Source organism: Haliotis rufescens, unplaced genomic scaffold (assembly GCF_023055435.1).
Source record: "Haliotis rufescens isolate VD_foot unplaced genomic scaffold, xgHalRufe1.0.p SCAF_66, whole genome shotgun sequence".
NCBI lineage: Eukaryota > Metazoa > Mollusca > Gastropoda > Lepetellida > Haliotidae > Haliotis > Haliotis rufescens.
In genome coordinates this window covers 1,383,649-1,410,880 of record NW_025964357.1, presented here as the reverse complement: position 1 = coordinate 1,410,880, position 27,232 = coordinate 1,383,649, and the positions used below count along the sequence as shown (strand labels likewise).

Genomic DNA, 27,232 nt, shown 5'->3' with positions numbered 1-27,232 from the left:
ATTGTCCAGTGCCATAGGATCAGATCGATTGTTCCCTATTTTAACTGATAGCGACCTGTCTTGCAGGAAGCTGTCTATGAAGTTTGCCATGTTTCCTTCTACTCCATTTTGTGCTGGTTTTGTCATGCCATACCATGTCGACGGCTTTGGTGAAGTCCAGAAATACTGCAGCTAGGTATTGTCTGTTTAATTGAGCTTTCTTTATTTCATTTTCAAGTCTTAGAATATGATCTAGACACAAGTGTCCCTTCCTGAAGCTGCTTTGGTCAGGTTTGATTTGGTTGCCACTTTCAAGGTGATGCATGAGCCTTTTTGTAACCATGGCTTCCATAGCTTTGCACATGTCTGAAGTGAGTAAGATAGGTCAATAAGAGTTTGGTAGGGCTTCGTCTTTACCTTGCTTTAGAAGCAGATGAGCTGCAGTATGTTTCCATGCTTTTGGGACTTCTCCTTTGGACCTTATCGTGTTATACAACTCAGTGAGTAAGCTTTTGGTTTGATCAGGTAGGTTTTTCAATATCTCGTAACTGGTTGTCAAGACCAGGAGCTGTGCCTTTTCTATGTTGTATCACATCATCAAACTCAGTCACAGTAATTGCTATATTGTATACCAGATGCTTGCTTTGTGGCTTTGATATCTTAAGCATAAGCATTTTTTCCTGTTTGAATTCTTTGCTGCAATTTGTGTTGCTGATGACAGATGAGGTGCTTGGCTAGAATGTTGGCCTTTTCTTTGACTGTGTGGACGTTGGCTAACCCGGAAATATTTTTGGGTTTACGCTTACCCCTGATTGCGTGTATTTTGCTCCAGACTGTTTTAGCATTTGTTTTCTCATTTAGAGATTTGCAGAGGGTCTGCCAGACTCTTTTTTAGAATCATCTATGAGCTGTCTTACTTTTGTCTTGTCTGCTCAGACTTGGGCGAAGGCTGATTAAATCCTTTTTGACCTATTTAGGGCTTCTTTCTCTCTCTCCTAGCTTTTGCTATTTCCCTGTTCCACCACGGTACCGGAGTTTTGCCAGTTTTGTGGTCTTTTTGGGGAATTGATTTTTCAGCAGCGGCAACTGAATGAGGAACATGGTACAGAATATATATAGCAGGTGGAGGATTAACAGTCAGAACAATTGCGTACATGAGTGGGATAACATGAGTTAGTAATGACAACAGAAGGATAATGCTGTCACAACATGATAGACAGACAACACAGGTGGAAGCCAATGAGACATGAAGCCAATTAAATAAGTTAGCATAGGTGTGGTGATTATTGCTTAATGAGTTCATAGTAGGCGGATGGGATGAAATAGCCTTGATCTCTGCTCATTGATGGCTTGTAGTGGTGAATGTGGACTGCTTCTGTTAGTTTTCTTTTAGCGAAGTCATGGAGGTTGTTGGAGAGGATTTAGATGTTTTCCCAGTTGATGTTGTGATTGGGGCAGTTGCTGATATGGTCTGAGATAGCTGATTTACTGTCTGATTTGATGGTTAAAGTTTTGTGCTCATTGATTCTGGTGTTGATGGGGCGGGATGTTTCACCTACGTTGCATGGCCACAGTTGCAGTCAATTGTATAAACTGCACCTTTTGGCTCTTGAGGTTTGGTTGTGTGATATTTATAGATCGCGTTGTTCTCGATCCCAAATCAGCCAAGTATCTGCACCCCCATTGCGCCAATTGTACTTTGCCTTGTTCCTTGTCGTCTAGGTGTGATTTTTGTCACAATCTCTCACTTAGTAAAGTCTTGGGAAAGAGATACACCCTACATGTCCCCAGACGACACCAAATGACTGACCAGAGGGACACTTCTCTGACTTTGGCGATGGCCGTTCACGACAACACAGAGGTTTTATCTGCAACGATGCCGGAATCTTCACTGATGGAACAGTGCCTCTCCTCACCCCAATTTCTTTGATTTGCATTCAGAAGTTGGAGTAATAAGTAAGGATTAGAATTTATGGATGAACAACTTCTTTATTACAATTAAGATCATACTTGTATATATACCGATACTTGTCAACCACACTCTGTATATCACTTGCTTGATAACGGTGTTACAACCTACACCGAAACATCGCTCTTTATTGTAATAAAGAAGTTGTTCATCCATAAATTCTTATCCTTACTCACCCCCATTGTCTAATGCTTTCACGCCTGACTGCAGCTACAGTTACCTGTGTCACTGGCTTATGTCATCGAAACCAGCTGCAGGAAGTTCCTCAGGTTCTACTTCCAGGGTATCCACTACAAGTGGGAGGTCTGCCCATTTAGCATTTTTATGGCCTCATGGTTATATACCCGCATCATCAAGCCAATTACCACATACCTACACCTGAGGAACGTTCAGTTCGAGTCTTACCACCAAGACACGGAAACCCTTCTACGTCAAGGGATTTCATGCGTCATCTGCTCACACAGCTGGGATGGATCATCAACGAGCCAAAGTCAGAACTCACCCCATCTTGCGAGCTCCAATTCATAGGCGGCCTGTTTTGCATGGACCAGGATCTCCTCCTAGTACCGGACAACAGGTGGCAAAAAATTCAACACCATTTACTACCGGCCCTTCCCCAAGCTTGCACTCTACGGCAGTGGCAGGTGTTGTTGGACCTTCTCAAGTCGGTTCAGGATCTAACACCCAGAGGCCGACTACATCCACTACAACAGTTTTAGCCCCGTTTATTTGTCTGCAGAACCCGTGGATTTAAATAGTACTCCCAACTCACCTCTACCCGTACCTTCGATGATGGACAGTGAGATTGGCAGTGCACAAGCTCTCTCTCCACCTGTTTATTGAAACATCACGACAGGGTTGGGGGGCACATCTGGAGGATCAGACTGCCTCTGGGCAGTGGTCAAACGAGCAACTCCAATGGCACATAAACAGTTTGGAGTTAGAAGCACTCCTCCGGGCCATCTCCCATTGGAAGTACCGGTTTCAACGTCAAGTGCTTTCCATATCCACTGACAACATTACAGATGCTTGGTGTCTGTGCAACCAGGGGACTCATTGTCCCAGACCCTGCTGTCACAAACCTTCTGTTTTTCCAGCTATTGGACCAACTAAACAAGAGGTTCATCATTCACCACATCCCCGGTTGTCAAAATATCTTGGTGGATGCCTTCACCCTGGTTTGCTAACAATTTGGCCTTGCCTATTATCAACCTATTTGCCACCAGTCAGAATTACCAACTACGGACCTACATATCCTCAGTTCCATATACTGGGAAGTCAATGGTAGCCCTCAATTCGGCGCTGGCAGTGCCCACATATCGCAAAATAACCAAGATCCGAGAACTTCAATTACTCAATCCTCCAGTTGAAATCACCGCAAAGGTCAACTTGAGGATTAACGTGCCAAGTTTCATCCCCTTGTCTGGGATTTGAACATAGTACTCAAGTCACAAGGTACCACCCCCTTTGAACCACTTGACTCAGTGTCTTTCTTAATCTTACCAAAAAGACGGTATTTCTACTTGCCTTGGCTACAGCGGCTCAAGTCAGCGAGTTTCATGCGGAGCGCACACTGCTTTCAACCTCGGTCTATGCTGGGATTTCATTGCTTAGAATCAACTCCAAGGGCAGCCAGACAGATCTTTCACCGGTTCCTCTTTATGATAGAGGGATCCAAAGATGACTATGAACTACTTTTGTGCCCTGTGTGCGCCCTAAAAGTTTTCCTTCGTCGATCCAAGACACAACGTGGATCTCGGAAACAACTATTCATTCATGAGAATCGAACCATCGCTTTGACTATGGCCCTTCACAGCAATTGTTCCATTCAGTCTATTATGGAGGGTTGTTTCTGGCTCTTGGACACTGTCTTCGACAGCCATTATCTCTGAGACGTGGCTCTTGAGGATGTGCAAGGGGTTCACAGTTTCGGTCTCCTGGTGGTTGCGCAACAAATCACCAACCCAAGGCAAACCTGATTACCACACCTCGGAACTGTCCCTGCAACCTCCACTAGGGGGCCCAGTATTCATCTTCCAGTTACTTGTGTCGGAATCGAGAACTTAGCTGTCAGCCTTTTTCTACTTTTACCGTTCCATGACTGCATATCACTCCTACTCGACCTTATGTGGCATCATCGGACAGGAAGGTCTGTGGTCTCCGGTTTTCCTCCGCTCAGGATGCTATCTGGTTAACCTGACTGGTGGGTAGTTTTGGTCTACAACATCTGAAAGTACCCCCTCCGTTCTGTCTAGTAAAAATGCATTAAGTAGTAATGCAGGATAAGATTAAAAAATTAGTAAAATTTAAATATTTTTTATGTTTGGACACTTATCCTGCATGACTTCATCTAAAGTGTCCTCCAATCGCTTTGTTACCTCCCCGTAGAGTTCAGATGTCCATACAAGCAGTGATGTGATACTATGGGACGTCACGTGGGGTCAGCTGTGAGGGTGCTAGCCACACAACTTGGTAGATACAACTTTTGTCTTTAGCCAGATTTTACTAATATCAGCTCAAAAACAGGGACTCATGAAAGTTAGTAGCGGGATCTCTCAAAATACAATTAGAGATCTTTTTCAGTCTATCTACCCTTTACTAACCCGCTAGTTGTGCTGACCTGGATGATCCAACCTTAAACTGACAGCGCATGTGGTATGCGTGTAACGAGTAGTACAGGTTACTATCACACCTATGGACAGTTAACCAGTATAGCCTTCATGGTCACACTGGTGTATGGACAGTATATCTTTTCGCCTAAACAATGATTTATCTATTGTCATGTCCGGAAATAGATATTCCGGGATTCAATGATACATCAGGGATGACCACGACTGCTTATATTGTATAGTATAGATAGCGGTTTGAAGCGAGTCGCATGCCAGAAACCTATGATTGTGGGTTCGAATCCCGCTTCGCCCCGATTATGTTTCTAGGTTTCTCAGCACCATACCCATGCTCGTGGGTTTTACCGAAGTGGTTAACGTCTGAGACCTGCATCACTTCGGGCTTTCCTCCCACATTAAGCTGACACTCCGCGATATAACTGTAATACTGTTAAAAGCGGCGTTAAACCCAACTCACTCACTCACTTTTCTTAAACTATTTGTAAAGGCAAGGATGTACTAACTACAGGTCAGTGGCTTACAAGGCCTGTCAAAGATGTCTGTGTGCTGCAAATGTAGACAAGTCTCCAATTTTATTACATTGAAGTCAATGGTCGTATGAGAACTATTTGTTAAGATTTGAATGCTTGGAAACTGCAGCTGAAAGTAACACAAAGGCTGATGAATAAATGAGTTTGCATTATTTCATCAATGCGACATGCTAGCCCAGATTGACAGAATGTCTCGCTGTTTTCTGACGTAGTAAATATCATGGCAATATACTGTTGTTCATGGCATTTTTCCTGCTATCTTCCATCTTGACAGTTCGTCTTTCAGTTGATGACTCAGCAAATGCTGGTATTCTAAGCTAAAAATCATAACTAAATGTGTGCTAGTTAAAAATATTCAGTTGTAAACGACCGTTTTTGAATGAAGGTGCAACAGGGTAACACTTTAGCTTGGCTCCGTCTCTACATGTTACCAGTTGTACTAGTTGTCGTAGTGCGCATTGACCCAGGAACCAGACCGAAAGCGACAGGCTGGACTGTTGCTTATATCATTGCAAAAGGAGAGTTATTGCCCTTTGGAACAAAAAGATCACCCATTGTCTCCTTAGAAACCACTGATACAGTGAGGCTGCAATTTCAGAGGTTTGTTCCCACCAATGATGACAACCCAATTCGTTTCCAAGCCACTTTTTCAATATGGCAGTCTTTTTGAATTTATTTTTACATCAGATTCAACACATATTTCTGTTTTAGGCATTTTTTTCAAATTTTGAACTTGTTTCAAGCATTCTCCTAAAATCTCTTGAGGTGCACATTTGGCTCTGTAATCCTTTATTCCTCTGAATTGCCAGACGAGGAAACTGGACTGCAGGTATGTATCTCTGTATGATGACACATTGTGCTAAAATCAGAAGGATTATAACGTGTAGTCAGTATGCAGAAAATATTTGAATATCAATGTTGACAGTAACTTTTGTTATATGCCTGTCAATTTGTTAATATTCTAAACCCTTGGCTACATATCCAGGTGAGCTACATGCAGTACCATGCCACTGTTGTATTTGAGTGGTACAAAGAATGTTGAAAACATTTTTATTCATCAATGTCCCCTGGAAAGTGTGAACATGATGAGGTAATTTAAAGGTGTTTGTTAGAATTGTTTATGGTATCTAAGTGTTGGGTGATGTGATTCAAAGACAACTTAACTAGTTTAACCCATTCCAATCACACAAGTTTTATGTCATCTAGTGAAGGGGAGCTTCTGTACCTACACAGTAGCTACTTACATGTAAACCTCAGTGTGTCTAAATTGTTGCCCTTTCATGGAGTGAGCATTTTTTTAGTTTAAGTCACAGTCAGTAAGGAAGTCATGTTCATAATGGATATAGTATCAGATAATGTAGTCACATGTAACTGTTACTGGTAGCCTGTAGTAGAGAACTGATAATAGTACAATTGGATTATGTGTACATGCAAGAACTGATGGGATTGTGCTGTGTCATTTCAGACAGGCAAAAAAGAAAGAATTTGGACTCTCACACTTTGGCAATAAACTGAAGGAGGTCTTCAAAACCTCATCAGGTATGTCAGCATGATTCACAACATGCATTTAGATTGGCTAGGACAACATGTCACTAGCACGAATGCATCAGTTTTTTACTCATAATTCCAACTTGGTTTTCTTACTGTAAGTGGAACTGTTACATGCTGACAAACTACAGGCAGTTGTAAGACAGTGTGAGCAACATTGTACATACTCGGGCCTTCTACTTGCAGAGGACAAGACGGGAAGCATGGACAGCCTCGACGACCTTGACCTTCCACCAGCTATGACTGTAAGTGATACAGACCTGTCTGCTTGTGGAGGGCTCAGTATTATAATCAGTTCCTTGTAGGAGAGGCTACAGCAGTTGGAATGGTTGAGGGTGGGGAAACTGTCTGCTTGTGGAGGGCTCAGTATTTAGTCAGTTCCTTGTAGGAGAGGCTACAGCAGTTGGAATGGTTGAGGGTGGGGAAACTGTCTGCTTGTGGAGGGCTCAGTATTATAATCAGTTCCATGTAGGAGAGGCTACAGCAGTTGGAATGGTTGAGGGTGGGGAAACTGTCTGCTTGTGGAGGGCTCAGTATTGTAATCAGTTCCTTGTAGGAGAGGCTACAGCAGTTGGAATGGTTGAGGGTGGGGAAGCTGTCTGCTTGTGGAGGGCTCAGTATTATAATCAGTTCCTTGTAGGAGAGGCTACAGCAGTTGGAATGGTTGAGGGTGGGGAAACTGTCTGCTTGTGGAGGGCTCAGTATTATAATCAGTTCCTTGTAGGAGAGGCTACAGCAGTTGGAATGGTTTAGGGTGGGGAAACTGTCTGCTTGTGGAGGGCTCAGTATTATAATCAGTTTCTTGTAGGAGAGGCTACAGCAGTTGGAATGGTTGAGGGTGGGGAAACTGTCTGCTTGTGGAGGGCTCAGTATTATAATCATTTCCTTGTAGGAGAGGCTACAGCAGTTGGAATGGTTGAGGGTGGGGAAACTGTCTGCTTTCGGAGGGCTCAGTATTATAATCAGTTCCTTGTAGGAGAGGCTACAGCAGTTTGAATGGTTGAGGGTGGGGAAACTGTCTGCTTGTGGAGGGCTCAGTATTATAATCAGTTCCTTGTAGGAGAGGCTACAGCAGTTGGAATGGTTGAGGGTGGGGAAACTGTCTGCTTGTGGAGGGCTCAGTATTATAATCAGTTCCTTGTAGGAGAGGCTACAGCAGTTGGAATGGTTGAGGGTGGGGAAACCAATGAAAGACAGATTGATCTCAAAACAGTCAAACTCCGTTGTGTCCATTTTGAAGGGACTTTTGAAAGTATGTTGAGTTATTCTTCGAGGTTCGACACAACCACAAATGATGAATAAAGAAAGTATACACAGGGACCAATTTTTACTTCGAGACAGCTGTAAGTTAGACACATCAACATTTGATGGTGTTTGACTGAAGTTAAGTTTGAGTTAGCATGAGAGGAATGTGTTACTTGACTGATCTGCTAATGCCATCAAAGGACTGTAGATGAAGGTCCATGTGTCTTTTACACACAGATGCATCCTTGTTGTTAAGAATAAACTGGGTCACTAATTAATGAAGTATAACCCTTTAGAAATACACTGGTAGCTTTAAATAACAAATGTTTAGAGTAAATTGAATACCGTACCACAGGTGTATACAGATGTCTCCAGCTGTACCCCAGGTAGGGCATGCATGGTCAGCGATGTATTTACCTGTATGACAGGTGTATACAGATGTCTCCAGCTGTACCCCAGGCAGGGCATGCATGGTCATTGATGTATTTACCTGTATGACAGGTGTATACAGATGTCTCCAGCTGTACCCCAGGCAGGGCATGCATGGTCAGTGATGTATTTACCTGTATGACAGGTGTATACAGATGTCTCCAGCTGTACCCCAGGCAGGGCATGCATGGTCAGTGATGTATTTACCTGTATGACAGGTGTATACAGATGTCTCCAGCTGTACCCCAGGCAGGGCATGCATGGTCAGTGATGTATTTACCTGTATGACAGGTGTATACAGATGTCTCCAGCTGTACCCCAGGCAGGGCATGCATGGTCAGTGATGTATTTACCTGTATGACAGGTGTATACAGATGTCTCCAGCTGTACCCCAGGCAGGGCATGCATGGTCAGTGATGTATTTACCTGTATGACAGGTGTATACAGATGTCTCCAGCTGTACCCCAGGCAGGGCATGCATGGTCAGTGATGTATTTAACTGTATGACAGGTGTATACAGATGTCTTCAGCTGTACCCCAGGCAGGGCATGCATGGTCTGCGATGTACTTACCTGTATGACAGGTGTATACAGATGTCTCCAGCTGTACCCCAGGCATTGCATGCATGGTCAGTGATGTATTTACCTGTATGACAGGTGTATACAGATGTCTCCAGCTGTACCCCAGGCAGGGCATGCAAGGTCTGCGATGTACTTACCTGTATGACAGGTGTATACAGATGTCTCCAGCTGTACCCCAGGCAGGGCATGCATGGTTTGCAATGTACTTACCTGTATGACAGGTGTATACAGATATCTCCAGCTGTACCACATTATGTTTCAGTCAGCCACCAATGTGGATGAGGAGATGGATGACCCACTGGACCTACCAGACCCTCCCAAACATGACCTGAGCACCTGGCGGGTCACTGTCCCTCGGATCGGTGCTCGCCCAGACCCAGACAACCCTAAGAAACAGTTCTTTGTATTCATCATTGATGTCAGACGTGTTGATGTACCGGAAGGTAGGACTGCTGACATAAAACATAGTTAATTTCAGAAACATTAATTCCAGCAGCAAGGCAACCATGGAAACAGTATTGTCAACACAGCCTTAAACACTGCTGCTTTTGTCTGGGCAGTACCATCTTGTGTGTAGTGTGCACTACGTAGAACACACCCACCCCATTATTAGGTACATCTTTAACATACTGTTTTAGGTGAACAAGCGGGAGATAATAAACTTGATAAATGAAAATGTAGATATTACAATAAAACATCACTAGACATAAAGTTCTACAATTTCAGTTGTGTTTTCCTAAATATTGTTTTATGTGCAGAGATTAGGGTTATTGTGAGTAATTGTCTCTTTAAAGAATCCAGAAAAGCAGTTAGCTCGACCCACATTTTCTCCCAGATCTATCAGTGATTCAAAGATACCCACTATTTGAAATGAAAACAATGTCAATGCAATGATGTGAAATTGTTTCCGAAACTGTTATTGTAGCAGGAATAGTTGTTACATTTACTCTATGTTGTTCAAATAAAAACAACCATAAGTGTAACTCTTTGATATGTGCCGGAAATGTTTTATATGAACAGTTTGACGAGTCACCATTTGGGGGTTCCTGTCGCCTTGCTGTTTTGACCGCGAAATCTATATATTCACAAACAATAGCCAAACAACAAAAGACTTTTACAATTCAAAATGTGGCATTTATGATATATGTATCCATTCTCTGACAAATAAGATATGTATCGAGGAGTCAATAGTTATAATGTGATAGTGGTTGCAGTAAATAATAAATAATGGTGGGTTTGTGCGATTTGGCTAACACGGTTTGGCTGAAATGAATGTGAACAATAGTGAATAAAATTTTAAATGAAAATTAATATAATAAATTAAAGAAATAAGGCCATATAACAGTTTAATAACAGGACTAACTTGTGTACTTCATAGCCAAATTGTTGAATGCTCTTTCCTGTGTTACATGTTCATGTTAATGTACATTTGGAACAATAATCAAAACTCATTCTTTGCATGTATTGTGCTCCCCCATTTACTTTCCTTTTTAAAGCAGTGAACACTTTACACAAGAAAAAACAGTCACTATCTTGATTGTTAGTAAAACACCACAAGGCGATGATGGACCTTCTTCTATTTCTGGGTTCATTGGTGGCCCAGTCGTCACAATTTACTGTGCAGAGTTGAGTCCCATGAGCACACCAAAAACCTCATCAGTTCGAATCCCAGTTCACCCTGATTATGTTTCTAGGTTTGTCAGCATCATACCAGTGCTTCTGTGTTTTACCAAAAAGGTCAAAGTTTGAGACCTTTTTGATCACTGTGAGCTTTCCACCTAGGAAAAACTGGAATACTGTAAAAAGTAGAGTGAAACCCAACTCTCTCACTCTTCTTTTTACGTCACTGACAGCGACATGGAAGAAATTCTGTCTCATGAACAATAAAATATTTCCTAACATCAAAACTACTTGTTAATCTGTTGATGAATGGATGTTTTTGTGTTTTATTTTGTATGGTCTTCTATACATTGACCCTCCGGGGGCCCATCAACATGGACAAGTTATGTGATTGGTAAATGTGTTCCAGCCTGTGTAATGTTGGAAGTGTGAACAGGCATTGCATAACCCAAGCTCCATGCCTCGGACTTATAACAAACCATTTCAACAATTAGACCCCAAGTCCCTCTGCTCTAACCAAGACATTATACATCATTATTTCACGTGTGTCTTAGTCTGTTTGATGTAAAGGAAGAACAGTAACTATTTCATGTTATTGACAGACAAATATGATTTTCTGTTCAGGTGTGTCTGAGAGGTCCAACTGGATTGTAGCAAGGTAAGGTGTATTTCCCAAACTCCATCCCTTTTGTCCAGTGTATTATAACTTCATTCTATTAGGATAAATACCCTGAACTATGGCTTTGTGTTGAGTCTGGTTTAATGACATGATGCTAAACACAGCTAGCCAGTCAAATTTCTCTGTTCTTGCATTAGCGAAACAAGAAGCCGTGTCCCCAGTACTCGTTGCCTTGTTGCTGACATTCACAACTGGGTGCCCTGTGGTAGCATGAGAACACACGCCCCTCTTCATACCAACACTCTTACACATTCTTTGATAACAGTCTTTCTATTCATTTTTAACATTGAATAAGACCTCAACGTTAATTGTAGTTCCATGCTCAAATCTCATTCAGAGGAGTCCTTTTCATTCCATGTTGAATTCAACCTCATGGTAAGGAGAATCCTGTACTAAGTCAGTGGGAGTAAGATGACACTTGAGAAATGAAGGTTTGGTGGGGATAGGGTATTTATCATAGAATGGAGATATAATAATAATCACAGATTCCCATAATGTAAAGTGAGGGCTTTTTAGGTAAGAAGACATATGAGGAACAGAGCGTATGTTTTGAAGTACCTCAGAGAATAAGCAGTCTTGGTCTTAAAAGATATATTCAAGTTTAATTAACACCTGAAATAAACAAGGCTTGCTTGCCTAATTTGCAGACGCTACACAGAGTTCTATGTGCTGGAGCAAAAGCTGGTAGAATTCCATGGAGAATTTGACTGCCAGCTGCCTCCCAAAAAGACATTTGGTACTAAAAACCAGGAATTCATTGAGGGAAGGAGAGAAGTCTTTGAGCTGTATGTGCAGGTGAGATGGGAGGTATATTGTATGTACAGGTGAGATGGTAGCAAATGGAAAGTATATTGTATGTTCATGTTGATGGGAGCAGATGGAAAGTATATTGTATGTTCAGGTGAGATGGTAGCAAAAGGGAAGTATATTGTATGTGCAGGTGAGATGGGAGGAGATGGGAGGTATATTGTATGTTCAGGTGAGATGGGAGGAGAAGGGAAGTATATTGTATGTTCAGGTGAGATTGGAGCAGATGGGAAGTATATTGTATGTTCAGGTGAGATGGGAGCAGAAGGGAAGTATTTTGTATGTTCAGGTGAGATGGGAGCAGAAGGGAAGTATTTTGTATGTTCAGGTGAGATGGGAAGTAGCCTGCAACCTCAGGGTATCGCGGTACTTGTCATGTACGCTAAACGGAACAAAATGCACTCACTGACCTTTATGTTTATTCGTGTTCTCTGTATCAGATATCATTCATGTTATCAAACAATGCATATTTTACTGATAAAAGTTCATTATTTACATTAGTAGCTCCAAGTAAAAGCCGGCCTCGCGCTCTGTTTGACAAGGGAGAGAACTCCATCGTATCGCGGTACAGAGAAAAGTTGTGTATGGAGGTCCGAATTGGACAAAAAAAAGGACATAATTCTACCAACCACTTGGTATGATCATGCCAGACATCAGTGATTTGTCCAGACAAGTGCAAAGACAGCACAAGTAAAATTCTAAATGTGTTATCAGCAAGAGGTATTCAATGCATATTTACCGAAAAGTAAGAGAAAAATATTTTTATAAGTCAACATCAATATATCAGAAATGATATTTTAAGATTGTTTAAAAAAAATTGGATGACAATAATTTGTCAAAAAATTGAAAAATGTTAAAAGTCAACAATAAATATATAAAAAGCACTCCTAGTATGCCCAAAGTATGTATTTATCTTTTGGTTACTAGTGAAGAACGTATTTCTAAGTTTGGCATTATGGCCCTTATGATATCCCAATAGATTCTGGGCACAGAGCGGGGAAAAATGTGCGGACTACGTAACTTCCGTTACCTCATTAGTCGCCATGAATATGCAGATGATCTAGTTCAGGTCGATCGAAAAAGTTTACTTGGGGAACTACGGGTTATATCGTTGGCCATTGATAGATGGGGGTAAGGCAATATTACAAAAGATGCCAGAAATATGTATCAACGCATTAATAACTCCTAACTTAAAGCAGACGGAACATTCCGAGGAAATTGAAATTGTTTACAAGGTGAGCACTTCCTGGTTACTGATTTGCATTAATAGACAGCCGCTAAGAGGCGTGTCCCGCGTGAACTATCGGAAATCACAAATGCCGCGATACGATGAATGCCGCGGTACCATGGGGTCCGAGTATATATATTGTATTTTCAGGTGAGATGAGAGGAGATGGGCAGTATATTGCATGTGCAGGTGAGATGGGAGCAGATGGGAAGTATATTGTATGTGCAGGTGAGATGGGAGCAGAAGGAAAGTATTTTGTATGTGCAGGTGAGATGGGAGCAGATGGGAGGTATATTGTATGTTCAGGTGAGATGGGAAGTATATATTGTATGTTCAGGTGAAATGGAAGCAGATGGGAAGTATATTGTATGTGCAGGTGAGATGGTAGGAGATGGGAAGTATATATTGTATGTTCAGGTGAGATGGGAGCAGATGGGAAGTATATTGTATGTTCAGGTGAGATGGGAGCAGAAGAGAAAGTATTTTCTATGTTCAGGTGAGATGGGAGCAGAAGGGAAGTATTTTGTATGTTCAGGTGAGATGGGAAGTATATTGTATGTTCAGGTGAGATGGCAGCAGAAGGGAAGTATATATTGTATGTGCAGGTGAGATGGGAGCAGATGGGAAGTATATTGTATGTGCAGGTGAGATGGGAGGAGATGGGAAGTATATTGTATGTTCAGGTGAGATGGGAGGAGAAGGGAAGTATATTGTATGTTCAGGTGAGATGGGAGGAGATGGGAAGTATATTGTATGTGCAGGTGAGATGGGAGCAGAAGGGAAGTATTTTGTATGTGCAGGTGAGATGGGAAGTATATTGTATGTGCAGGTGAGATGGGAGCAGAAGGAAAGTATTTTGTATGTTCAGGTGAGATGGGAGGAGATGGGAGGTATATTGTATGTTCAGGTGAGATGGGAGCAGATGGGAAGTATATATTATATGTGCAGGTGAGATGGGAGCAGATGGGAAGTATATTGTATGTTCAGGTGAGATGGGAGGAGATGGAAAGTATATTGTATGTTCAGGTGAGATGGGAGCAGATGGGAAGTATATATTGTATGTTCAGGTGATGTAGGAGGTATATTGTATATTCAGGTGAGATGGGAGGAGATGGGAAGTATATTGTATGTTCAGGTGAGATGGGAGGAGAAGGGAAGTATATTGTATGTTCAGGTGAGATGGGAGGAGATGGGAGGTATATTGTATGTTCAGGTGGATGGGAGGAGAAGGGAAGTATATTGTATGTTTAGGTTAGATGGGAGCAGATGGAAAGTGTATTGTTTTTTCAGGTGAGATGGGAGCAGATGGGAAGTATATTGTATGTTCAGGTGAGATGGGAGCAGATGGGAAGTATATATATTGTATGTTCAGGTGAGATGGGAGCAGATGGGAAGTATATTGTATGTTCAGGTGAGATGGGAGGAGATGGGAAGTATATAGTGTATGTTCAGGTGAGATGGGAGCAGATGGGGTATATATATTGTATGTTTAGGTGAGATGGGAGGAGATGGGAAGTATATTGTATGTTCAGGTGAGATGGGAGGAGATGGGAAGTATATTGTATGTTCAGGTGAGATGGGAGGAGATGGGAAGTATATTGTATGTTCAGGTGAGATGGGAGCAGATGGGAAGTATATTGTATGTTCAGGTGAGATGGGAGGAGATGGGAAGTATTTTGTATGTTCAGGTGATATCGGAGGAGATGGGAAGTATATTGTATGTTCAGGTGAGATGGGAGGAGATGGGAAGTATATTGTATGTTCAGGTGAGATGGGAGGTATATTGTATGTGCAGGTGAGATGGGAGCAGATGGGTAGTATATTGTATGTTCAGGTGAGATGGGAGGTATATTGTATGTGCAGGTGAGATGGGAAGTATATTGTATGTTCAGGTGAGATGGGAGGATATGGGAAGTATGTTGTATGTTCAGGTGAGATGGGAGCAGATGGGAGGTATATTGTATGTTCAGGTGAGATGGGAGGTATATTGTATGTGCAGGTGAGATGGGAAGTATATTGTATGTTCAGGTTAGATGGGAGGAGATGGGAAGTATATTGTATGTTCAGCTGAGATGGGAGGAGATGGGAAGTATATTGTATGTTCAGGTGAGATGGGAGCAGATGGGAAGTATATTGTATGTTCAGGTGAGATGGGAGGAGATGAGAAGTATATATTGTATGTTCAGGTGAGATGGGAGGAGATGGGAAGTATATTGTATGTTCAGGTGAGATGGGAGGTATATTGTATGTGCAGGTGAGATGGGAGCAGATGGGAAGTATATTGTATGTGCAGGTGAGATGGGAGGAGATGGGAAGTATATATTGTATGTTCAGGTGAGATGGGAGGATATGGGAAGTATATTGTATGTTCAGGTGAGATGGGAGGTATATTGTATGTGCAGGTGAGATGGGAGGAGATGGGAAGTATATTGTATGTTCAGGTGAGATGGGAGCAGATGGAAAGTGTATTGTATTTTCAGGTTAGATGGGAGCAGATGGGAAGTATATATTGTATGTTCAGGTGAGATGGGAGCAGATGGAAAGTGTATTGTATTTTCAGGTGAAATGGGAGCAGATGGGAAGTATATATTGTATGTTCAGGTGAGATGGGAGCAGATGTGAAGTATATATTGTATGTTCAGGTGAGATGGGAGGAGATGGGAAGTATATTGTATGTTCAGGTGAGATGGGAGGAGATGGGAAGTATATTGTATGTTCAGGTGAGATGGGAGCAGATGGGAAGTATATTGTATGTTCAGGTGAGATTGGAGCAGATGGGAAGTATATATTGTATGTTCAGGTGAGATGGGAGCAGATGGGAAGTATATTGTATGTTCAGGTGAGATGGGAGGAGATGGGAAGTATTTTGTATGTTCAGGTGAGATGGGAGGAGATGGGAAGTATATTGTATGTTCAGGTGAGATGGGAGGAGATGGGAAGTATATTGTATGTTCAGGTGATATTGGAGCAGATGGGTAGTATATTGTATGTTCAGGTGAGATGAGAGCAGACGGGAGGTATATTGTATGTTCAGGTGAGATGGGAGGTATATTGTATGTGCAGGTGAGATTGGAGGTATATTGTATGTGCAGGTGAGATGGTTGGTATATTGTGTGTTCAGGTGAGATGGGAGGTATATTGTATGGTCAGGTGAGATGGGGAGTATATTGTATGTGCAGGTGAGATGGGAGGTATATTGTATGTGCAGGTGAGATGGTATATTGTGTGTTCAGGTGAGATGGGAGGTATATTGTATGTTCAGTTGAGATGGGAGGTATATTTTATGTTAAGGTGAGATGGGAGGTATATTGTATGTTCAGGTGAGATGGAAAGGTATATTGTATATTCAGGTGGGATTGGAGGTATATTGTATGTTCAGTTGAGATGGGAGGTATATTTTATGTTCAGGTGAGATGGGAGGTATATTGTTCGTTCAGGTGAGATGAGAGCAGATGGGAAGTATATTGTATGTGCAGGTGAGATGGGAGGAGATGGGAAGTATATTGTATGTTCAGGTGATATGGGAGCAGATGGGAAGTATATTGTATGTGCAGGTGATATGGGAGCAGATGGGAAGTATATTGTATGTTCAGGTGATATGGGAGCAGATGGGTAGTATATTGTATGTTCAGGTGAGATGGGAGAAGATGGGAGGTATATTGTACGTTCAGGTGAGATTGGAGGTATATTGTATGTGCAGGTGAGATGGGAGGTATATTGTATGTGCAGTTGAGATTGGAGGTATATTGTATGTGCAGGTGAAATGGTTGGTATATTGTGTGTTCAGGTGAGATGGGAGGTATATTGTATGGTCAGGTGAGATGGGGAGTATATTGTATGTGCAGGTGAGATGGGAGGTATATTGTATGTGCAGGTGAGATGGTTGGTATATTGTGTGTTCAGGTGAGATGAGAGGTATATTGTATGTGCAGGTGAGATGGGAGGTATATTGTATGTTAAGGTGAGATGGGAGGTATATTGTATGTGCAGGTGAGATGGAAAGGTATATTGTATATTCAGGTGGGATTGGAGGTATATTGTATGTTCAGTTGAGAATGGAGGTATATTTTATGTTCAGGTGAGATGGGAGGTATATTGTATGAGCAGGTGAGATGGAAAGGTATATTATATATTCAGGTGAGATGGGAGGTTTAATTGTATGTGCGCCATCTTCTAGAATGCCAATCAAACAGTTCGTAATAATGAGTTGTTAAGATTTATGCTGTATTCTCAAATGTTCAACTGAATATGTTTGCAGAAGCTACTGACAAAACCGCACCTTAAGGGGAGTGAACTGTTGAAGAGATTTCTGTCTTCAGACAAGGAGGAGTTTACCACAGGCCTCTTCACTGACATTAACTTAGGTAAGCATGGACTGAAACCTGAGATCTCATGGAGGAATCATGGATTCCTTGTAACCCATTCAGTGAAAATGAGCCTTCACTTGCTGGCCATGTTACATTGATGTACTGCAGGCACATCAGATACATACTGCTGCATCTCCTCTATTTTGTTGTTGCAGGCAAACTTGTCAAGGCAATGCCAATGAAACTTGTCAAAGAGGTATGGATTCAACAATTTTTAATTCACCTGACTGCAGGAGAAATGAACTTATGTTTTAGCCTGCTTGTCCAGGGTCTGGCACCTGTAAACATATTCTCCCCAGAAACCACGAGAGTGACGCTGAAACTTCATGTACTTGTTCCTGCCAATAATGGCATATGAGTTTGTTTTAGAGATTTAATTCCAATTTTCAAAATGGCCAACATTTTATAACAAGCTGTTAATGGCCACCACTTGGTCACTATTTAACAGAAGGTAATGAAATTTGGTGGAGTTAGTAGTTGGGCCTTACATTATATGTTTCCTTTTTTGTTATAATATGATATACTTATCCTGCATTACTCCTCTACTGCTTACCATACGACAAAGAACACATCACCTAGCGATGGTCCTTGATGAAGAAAAAATGTTGTTTCCGTTTTCAGTCTACTTTTGCAAGGACGTATCTCCGCTGTCATGTGACTGTCTGTTACGACATCACATCTGATCACATTCCTCACATGCCAAACAGACATGTGCATTTGGCTTAATTTTGTGGTTAGCGCTCTGCTGCCACGTTAAATTTGTCTGCAACGTGTGAAATATACCTTATCATATTATGTTCGCTTTTTGTGTATTAATATGTATGTTTTCCATGTGAAAAGACTGTCATTTTCCCGCCATTTTGTAATTGGGTTACACGTTTGTCTCCTATATTCAGGGCAGTCATTATTGTTTACAATTCTTGGCTAGGTATTACAAGGTGTATGTGGAAATACCTTTTGCCTTTTTGGCATTATCTAAAGATTTCACGTTTGTATTTTAATACAAATTAAATTCAAAATTTTTCCGATATAAACATTGGTTTATTTATCGGTATGCACAAGTCTACTTTCACTACAACTTCAAGTTTTTCGTTACTTATGCTTGTGCGGTGCATTAATTGTCGTGGCACAAAATCATCTAAAGATTCTCATCAAAGTTGTTTGGTTTACACTTAGGTGTGCACTCCAAATGTAAGATGTAATTTTTGTTCACCTCTTTGCCCCATCAAGTTTCACAAGTTACAGGAGTATACAGGTCATGCACAATCATATTCTACAGCAGTCCTCTTGTTTCGAGAGGAAGATGTCAGGTTCCCAGGAGTTTAGGAAAGATGACTCTCCTATTCATGAGTTTGAAGTGGCTGACCAGACCCTTATCTTGGAAGAGGACCCCCAGAAGATGACTGGCTCATCCAAGATGTTAGGTTCGCCTCATTCCAGGCCTTGAGGTCTGATTTTCCTTAACCTTTGGCAGTGCCTGGCCTCATGCTAAGGGATCTGTGAAAGTTCAATTCTCCCATCTAGCGGTGTACGCTCAGCATTTGCCAAACGATTCCACGGAGAGACGTTAGTACTTTTGTTGAATTTGATTCATGTGATGTCTGGTACCAAACTTAAAAAGCTTCACACTTTCACACAAAATTGGTTAGACATTTGACAGAATGATCATATGCTACTGGGTACCCACCTGTTGGGATCATCGTACACAGGAGTCCTGTGTACGATGATCCCAACAGGTGGGTACACAGGTGACAGGACAGCGCCAGGCGTAAAAAATATCATAGAGATCAATTTGCGGCTTACCGGCCAAGTCACACATCCTACACAGAACTCGGAAACACCACACAGTTCACAATGCACTGTCAGTGTGTGGAGCTTGGATCTCACCTCTGGCATACTGTGAGATTCGAGGCTACTGCAGAGGGTGATTTAAATATCATGGATCAAGAACTCTGACTGTGACATCCCGACTACGGTCAGCTAAGCCGTGCAGGATCATTGTACCAGATTGGTTTGCATGCTTACTAGGGCTGGGACGATACACCAACTGTGCGATCAAATACATATCACGATACCTTACTCACAATCTGATATGTATCACAATACTTGCATGTGCTCTATCTGTGGTGCGTAAGCCATCTTTTTCACTGACAGCAAAGCCAAATACCTGGCACACTGATCATTTACAGTTGGCAGTGTGAAGTATGGCACAACAAATTAAAATATTTATGTTTTCACAATTAGCTTGCACCATGGATTAGTGTTTAGTGGAACAGTTATTAAATCAAACATTTAAGGTCAGAATTGATATTTTTACTTATTGTTTGACTGTGATCGATACTTGTATTGAGAAGTAAAAAATGCTTTGGTGTATTGTCCCACCACTAATGCTTACTGGTATGAAATCCTGCAACCTTTTGTTCAGAGGCCTATCGCTGTACATCAATGTGACTGAGTCACTAACTTCCGTAGACCGCTGATGTGAACATGCACAGAATCGGAGCACACATGAAGTAACAAGGCACCTCCCTTCATTGTCAAACTCGTTATAAGAATGGGAGCACCTATGCAGCGTCGTTTCTTGGCAATTGGTTGAGGAGTGCACTTATTTAGTCTACATGGGAACTGGCATTTGGTTCGCTTACAAACACCATTTTCCACGTCTTATCCAGACTTGACCAGAAGCCCTCCTGTAGTAGTGGACAACAATCTGCTACCCGCTCTTCGACAGCCACTTATACATTTGCCAGTGGCAAGTGTTGCTGGGATATCTCACATCAGCCCAGGACTTGACAAGCAGAGGTCGATTACACCTACACCCAATACAACAGTCATAACTCTACCATCTCACCTAGCCACAGAACTACACCTGTTAGTAGATGCCTCCTTTCAGGGGTGGGGTGCACACCAACAGAACCAGATAGCCTCAGGGCGGTGGTCCAATGTACCTGGAACATCAACACCCTCGAGTTGGAGGTGCTCATGCTGGCAAGTTCACAAGTTCTATGGAAAAACTCCACATTTCAAGTGGTGCATTAACGCTTCAGTCAAACCAACATCGACCTCTTCTCAACACATCAGAACCCCCCAACGCCTGGGCAGATTTCATCTGCATGCTTGGTTCTTCTTAAAAGGGCGCTAAAGGCTATTCAGCATGGGCCGCTAAGGCCATTGCTTTGGCACATCGTCCTTCTACCTGGGGCTTATACAGTCAAGTCCCGTTAATCCGATAATGGTTGCATTTGATTATGTCGGATTAACGAGTATGTCGGATAAACGAAATTAAGTTGTATCAACGTTCGTGATCGAAAATCGGACAACTACACGATAGATAAGGATTCAAACACATAATAAAAAATATAAAATAAATATTCATATTGTTATGTTACATTGTTGTGGAATATGTTTTCTAATCATGCAACCTCTAAAGTTTAAGTTTATGACTTATTATCCCCCGCCGCGCGAAAGCGCGAAGCGGGGGATATAGTATTCACGACCGTCCGTCCGTCTGTCCGTCCGTACGTCCCACCTGTTTGTTGCCGCGATATCTCAAGAACTAAACACTGGATTGTCTTCATGTTTGGAACTATGGTGTATATACAGACACCGCAGACACCAGTCGGTTTTGGTGACCTTGACCCCATTTTCAAGGTCACAGCAGGCAAATCTGCTTTTTGAGTTTGAAAACGGTGTTGCCGCGATATCTCAAGAACTAAACACTGGATTGTTTTCATATTTGGAACTATGGTGTATATACAGACTCCGCAGACACCAGTCGGTTTTGGTGACCTTGACCCCATTTTCAAGGTCACAGCAGGTAAATCTGCTTTTGGAGTTGGAAAACGGTGTTGCCGCGATATCTCAAGAAGTAATCGCTGGATTGTCTTCATATTTGGAACTATGGTGTATATACAGACACCCCAGACACCAGTTGGTTTTGGTGACCTTGACCCCATTTTCAAGGTCACAGCAGGTAAATCTGCTTTTGCAGTTAGAAAACGGTGTTGCCGCGATATCTCAAGAAGTAATCGCTGGATTGTCTTCATATTTGGTACTATGGTGTATATACAGGCGGGGGACATTTCGTCACTTCTGTGACAAATACTTGTTCAAAATACTTTAAAAAGCATAGTCTGGAATGGAAGTCGCAACTTTGAAACTGGTTCTGCAAAGCTTAAGAAAGCTGCTTTCTAAGTGGCTGACGTCGACTTCCTGTTGGTCATTTCATTGATAATGAATAGTTCGCGAAAGGTTGTTCTGACGTGACCTGTAATGGGATGTCCTCATCGATAGCGAGAACTTGTATCTGATTTTAATAAGATTGAGGTAATCTAAGCATGTGATTTATCCTGTTTTCTTTATTTAAAGCATTAATTGTTTATTGTTAAGCAAGTTTATCTCTGCAGCCGTTGTAATATGCAGCTACCAGCCGATTCGTCTCACATCAAAACACAGGCTGTGTACTCGCGGGCAGATGACCACGGAGTATGCTGATCACTGTGTCGGATTAACAAGACTGATTAATGAGTGATCTCGGTAATTCGTTGCAAATTAGGTGTGTTGGAGTCGGAGTGCGGAACTGTTTGATTAACGGGTCTAAATAGCACTGATTTAATTGGTTCCCATTGTTAGTGTTGTATAAAGCAGACTGTCGGATTAACAAGTGTCCGATTAATGAGACTTGACGTACAATGACATGTGGCAAATGTTTGAAACCTTTTGTAAGGCAAAGAATCAAGATCTCACTACAGCGTCCCCTCAATTCTTAGCCGAGTACCTCCTACACATGTGTACCAAACAACACTTGAAAGGCAGCACCATTACAACATATTTGGTAGCACTTAATTCAGTGTAGCCCATTCTGGAGAATTGCAAAATGATCAAAGTTCCAGAACTACAGGCCCCTACACTCTTTCAGGCTTGAGGATCAGAAGGCTAAATTCTGTGCCGTCGCTTGGGATTTGAATGTGGTACTTCGAGCATTGTGAGGGCCCCCTTTGAGCCCCTCAACGCATCATCCTTTTTCGACCTCACTAAGAAGACAAATTTTCACTTGGCCTTAGCCACTGCGGCGTGGGTTAGTGAGTTACACGCACTCAACATTACTGATTTGAGCATGGTACGCAGTGAGCAGTTCACCTCGGGCTGTGCTGGGATTTCATTGCAAAGAATCAGCCTCCAGGACAACCTGACCGGCCCTTCACCAATCTCTATGATTGTGGGGGTCGAAGATGAGGGTGAACTCCTCTTGTGTCCTATATGCGCACTACGAGTTTTCATCCACCGCTTCAAAACTAGGTGTGGCTAGAGGACACAGTTGTTTATTCCCGTATTCCAGATGTCCACAACCGAAGTTGGTCACAACACCATGTCGTATGGTGTCCTGCAGGCTCATGACATCGCTAACCTTGATCCTTTGAGAGCGAATAATCCTTACGAGATCAGAGTGGTCACCTCAACCATGGTTCTACATAGCAACTGTTCTATTAGAGCAATCATGGAAGGATGTTTTTGGAGGTCCGACACTGTCTTCGCCAGCCATAATCTTTGAGATGTGACACTTGAAGAAGTTGAAGGTGTTTGTAGCTTTGGCACTTTGGCACCCCCAACGCAAATAATGAACTCTTCCAGTCCGGAGTCTTGCCCAACTCGAGGAGTGTTTTTTGTAGATGCATGTTAGGGGGAATTATCAGGCTTTTTAGCTTTGGCTCGGTAACAAAGTTTGTTAGATTTTAGCTTTTGCTAATTTCTTTTTACTGTTTGTTTACGTGGACTTTTCCTCAATTCTTGTTACTTTCAGATGGATAAGAATGAACGATTATAACCGTTTGACTTGCCATATAGTTCATTTGACAAGCATGTCGCTTAAAGAGCGTATTTATATTGAGCTTTACATCTGAAGGTATACCCTCCACCATACCGACTGATACAGATGCTTTAGGGAGTAATGAAGGATAAGTAACAAATTTAGTCAAATCTATATAATCTTTACATTTGTATTCTTATCCTGCATAACTTCATCTGAGCGCCCGCCCATGGCAGACCTGCCTCCCCACTATAGCTTCAGAATTTCTTTAGCACGAGTGACAAGCAGCAATGTGACCAGATGTGACGTCATGGCAGACGGTCACATGACAGCGGCGATGGGTCCTTGCAAAAGCAGACTGAAAGAGAAAACAAAATGTTTTCTTCATCAAGGACCATCACTAGGTGCTATTTTCTTTGTCGTAAGGTAAGCAGTAGATGCATTAAGGAGAAATGCAGGATAAGTTTACAAATGTACAAAATATTTAGATTTTACTCATTTTAACTTAATTCAATCTTTACGGCCTTAAATTCTCTCAAAAAGCAAGCATGTTACCGTATATGACCGTAGACAAGCCAAATTTTGAGAACCAGAAAAAAGATTCTGTAGAAAAGGGTCAGCTTATGTGAAGGTTACGGTACACTTTCATCAAACTCTTTTTCTGTTGGTAAAAAAACTACATCATATAGTTTCAGGTGAATGAACAACTCTATAACAAACTTTGTCAATGAAAATGTGAAATTTACGATTAAACATCACTAGACATGATGATTTACCAAATTGATTGTATTTCTTGTTATGCTAGGCATTGTTTTATATGCAGGAATAGATATTACCATGTGTATTGTCATGTAAACTAAGGAGGAAATAGCAATCGGCTCTGCACACGTTTTCTCCCATTCTTCCAGTGATTAGGTTAAAAATGACCCAATAATATATAACGGTAAAGAATTTTGATCCAGTGATTGAAAAAAATAGTATCTAACACTGCTTATTTACTATATTACTCTTTACAATATTCTGATATCATGTTATTTTAATTGCAGGTTGTACTATTTATCATGTAATGAATAGGTTTCTTGGCAGGATAAAGCAAACGGATAAATATGATATCCATTGGTGTTGGATAGAGATGCAAATATCAAAGGTCAAGTAGGGACTACTTTCAGTGTTTGCAAACAAACATGGCGTCACCCTTGTCATTCGGCAATGGAGAAACTACTGGGATTATCAAAAGAAAAGTATAATATACTGAAAATCAGTGACTAACTGTGACGTAGCTAAACAAACATGACGTCTCATAGACTAGGGTGAGAGTAGCTTCCCTTTGATAAAGGGCAGTTACTCTAGCGGACAGGGGGCGGTCGGGTAGCCTTGTGGTTAAAGCGTTTGCTCGTCACGCCGAAGACCCGGGTTCTATTCCCGACATGGGTACAATGTGTGAAGCCCATTTCTGGTGTCCCCCACCGTGATATTGCTGGAATATTGCTAAAAGCGGTGTAAAAACGTACTCACTCACTCACTCTAGCGGACAGACCGATAGATTGCTCAAAAGGTAAGTGGAAACAATTTAAGGCAATTTAAGAAACAGGTTTCAGTTGACTGTTGTCACTGTGCAACTGACGCATCACTTTCCTTCTGATTAATGCGTACATTCCAGGAAACTTGCAATGTTTAGACAATGTTTGTGAGAGATGGGAAGAGATTTCAAGCACAGAATTGAAGAATGACATTATATTATAAAGAAGTAAGGAATAAACACATGTATTTAGCTCACCAAGGCTCGCTAAATACAATGTTTATTCCTAATACAGGATATTTACCATCCCCAAACACACTCGCGTGATAACCTACATATATCTTTAAAAAAATGATAACCATAACCAGGGTTATGCTGTAGCACTTTTGTGTATGGCAGTTATGATATATGCATCCATTCTCTGTCAACTAAGGTTTGTTTCAAGCTGTCAAAAGCGGTAATATGATCGTGGTTGCTGTAAATTACGGTGAGTTGGTGCTGTCACGGTATGTGGTAAAGTGGACCTTATGGAACGGGGAAAACAGAAGTTGAAAGTCTCGGAGGGACACATGATTTTGCCGAACTTAATGCAAATATTATTGAATTATTTTTTATCAAAATAATATAATAGATTACAAACATGTGTCCAGATATACAATGAATACTTTTTATAACTGATAGTGTATCGACAGGATTAACTTGCATAATTCAGTACAGATTTGTTGATATTCTATTTCCAATGAAGGGTACCGGTAATGATGAGACATAGTTTTAGATTGGGGGTCCGGCTTATCTACCACACATAACATTTTGATACAGATTTTAAGGACCAAGTTAATACTTTGGCTTGACTTGTGTGATTGGCTTATCTACGGTCATAGACAGAAGGATTCTACAGGGAATCATAATAGTCTTCCCATCACAATGGTCTTTTCTCCTATTTAATTGACATACCACCATATCACTGCAGTACCAAAAGCAGGGTTAAAGTCAGCTTGCGGGTCTGGGAGAAGATTGTGGACTGTTTGTATTTATGTCAGTTATCTGTAAATTTTTCAGAGAGGTCAGCACCTTGACCCTTTCCTCCAGGCATTTTTCCAGTCAACTGAGGCACCTCGTCCTCGGCCCAGGTAGGTACAGGACTCTCACCCTTCCACCACCTGTCTATACAGGACTCTCACTCTTCCACCACCTGTCTATACAGGACTCTCACTCTTCCACCACCTGTCTGTACAGGACTCTCATTCTTCCACTACCTGTCTATACAGGACTCTCACTCTTCCTCCACTTCTCATACAAGACTCTCACTCTTCCCCCACCTGTCTATACAGGACTGTCACTCTTCCCCTACCTGTCTATACAGGACTCTCACTCTTCCACCACCTGTCTATACAGGACTCTCACTCTTCCACCACCTCAATATACAAGACTCTCACACTTCCACCACCTCTCAATACAGGACTCTCACTCTTCCACCACCTCTCAATACAGGACTCTCACTCTGCCACCACTTCTCAATACAGGGCTCTCATTCTTCCACCACCTCTCGATGCAGGACTCTCACTCTGCCACCACCTCTAAATACAGGGCTCTCATTCTTCCCCCACCTGTCTATACAGGGCTCTCACTCTTTCCCTACCTGTCTATACAGGACTCTTACTCTTCCACCACATGTCTATACAGGACTCTCACTTTTCTACCACCTGTCTATACAGGACTCTCACTCTTCTACCCCCTGTCTATACAGGATTCTCACTCTTCCACCACCTGTCTATACAGGACTCTCACACTTCCACCACCTCTCAATACAGGACTCTGACACTTTCATTACCTCTATATACAAGACTCTAACACTTCCACCACCTCTCTTTACAGGACTCGGGGCGGTCGGGTAGCCTAGTGGTTAAAGCGTTTGCTCGTGACGCTGAAGACCCGGGTTCGATTCCCGACATGGGTACAATGTCTGAAGCCCATTTCTGGTGTCCCCCCGCCGTGATATTGCTTGAATATTGCTAAAAGCGGTGTAAAACCATACTCACTCACTCACTTTACAGGACTCTCACTCTTCCACCACCTCTCAATACAGGACTCTCACTCTTTCCCAACCTGTTTATACAGGACTCTCACTCTGCCAGTACTCCTCAACACAGGACTCTCACTCTTCCACCACCTCTCTATACAGGACTGTCACTCTTCCACCACCTCTCTATACAGGATTCTCACTCTGCCACCACCTCTCAATACAGGACTCTTACTCTTCCACCACATGTCTATACAGGACTCTCACTTTTCTACCAC

At 42.0% G+C, this 27,232-nt stretch overlaps 1 protein-coding gene across 4 annotated transcripts in view; it reads left to right on the top strand.

The window, feature by feature from the left end:
* The window catches only part of LOC124124907 (sorting nexin-14-like), a 105,125-nt gene that overhangs the window by 61,602 nt on the left and 16,291 nt on the right, over window positions 1–27,232 (top strand). For all 4 annotated transcript variants that reach the window (XR_006859569.2, XM_046488197.2, XM_046488195.2 and 1 more), the window contains 8 exons: window positions 6,571–6,644; window positions 6,840–6,898; window positions 9,171–9,351; window positions 11,153–11,186; window positions 11,855–12,002; window positions 17,501–17,606; window positions 17,765–17,805; window positions 25,994–26,064. Coding sequence is in view for 3 of the 4 variants with exons in the window: in XM_046488197.2 (XP_046344153.1) it covers window positions 6,571–6,644; window positions 6,840–6,898; window positions 9,171–9,351; window positions 11,153–11,186; window positions 11,855–12,002; window positions 17,501–17,606; window positions 17,765–17,805; window positions 25,994–26,064 (714 nt within the window). In the remaining variant the exon portion in view is untranslated. The remainder of the gene's footprint in view (window positions 1–6,570; window positions 6,645–6,839; window positions 6,899–9,170; window positions 9,352–11,152; window positions 11,187–11,854; window positions 12,003–17,500; window positions 17,607–17,764; window positions 17,806–25,993; window positions 26,065–27,232) is intronic.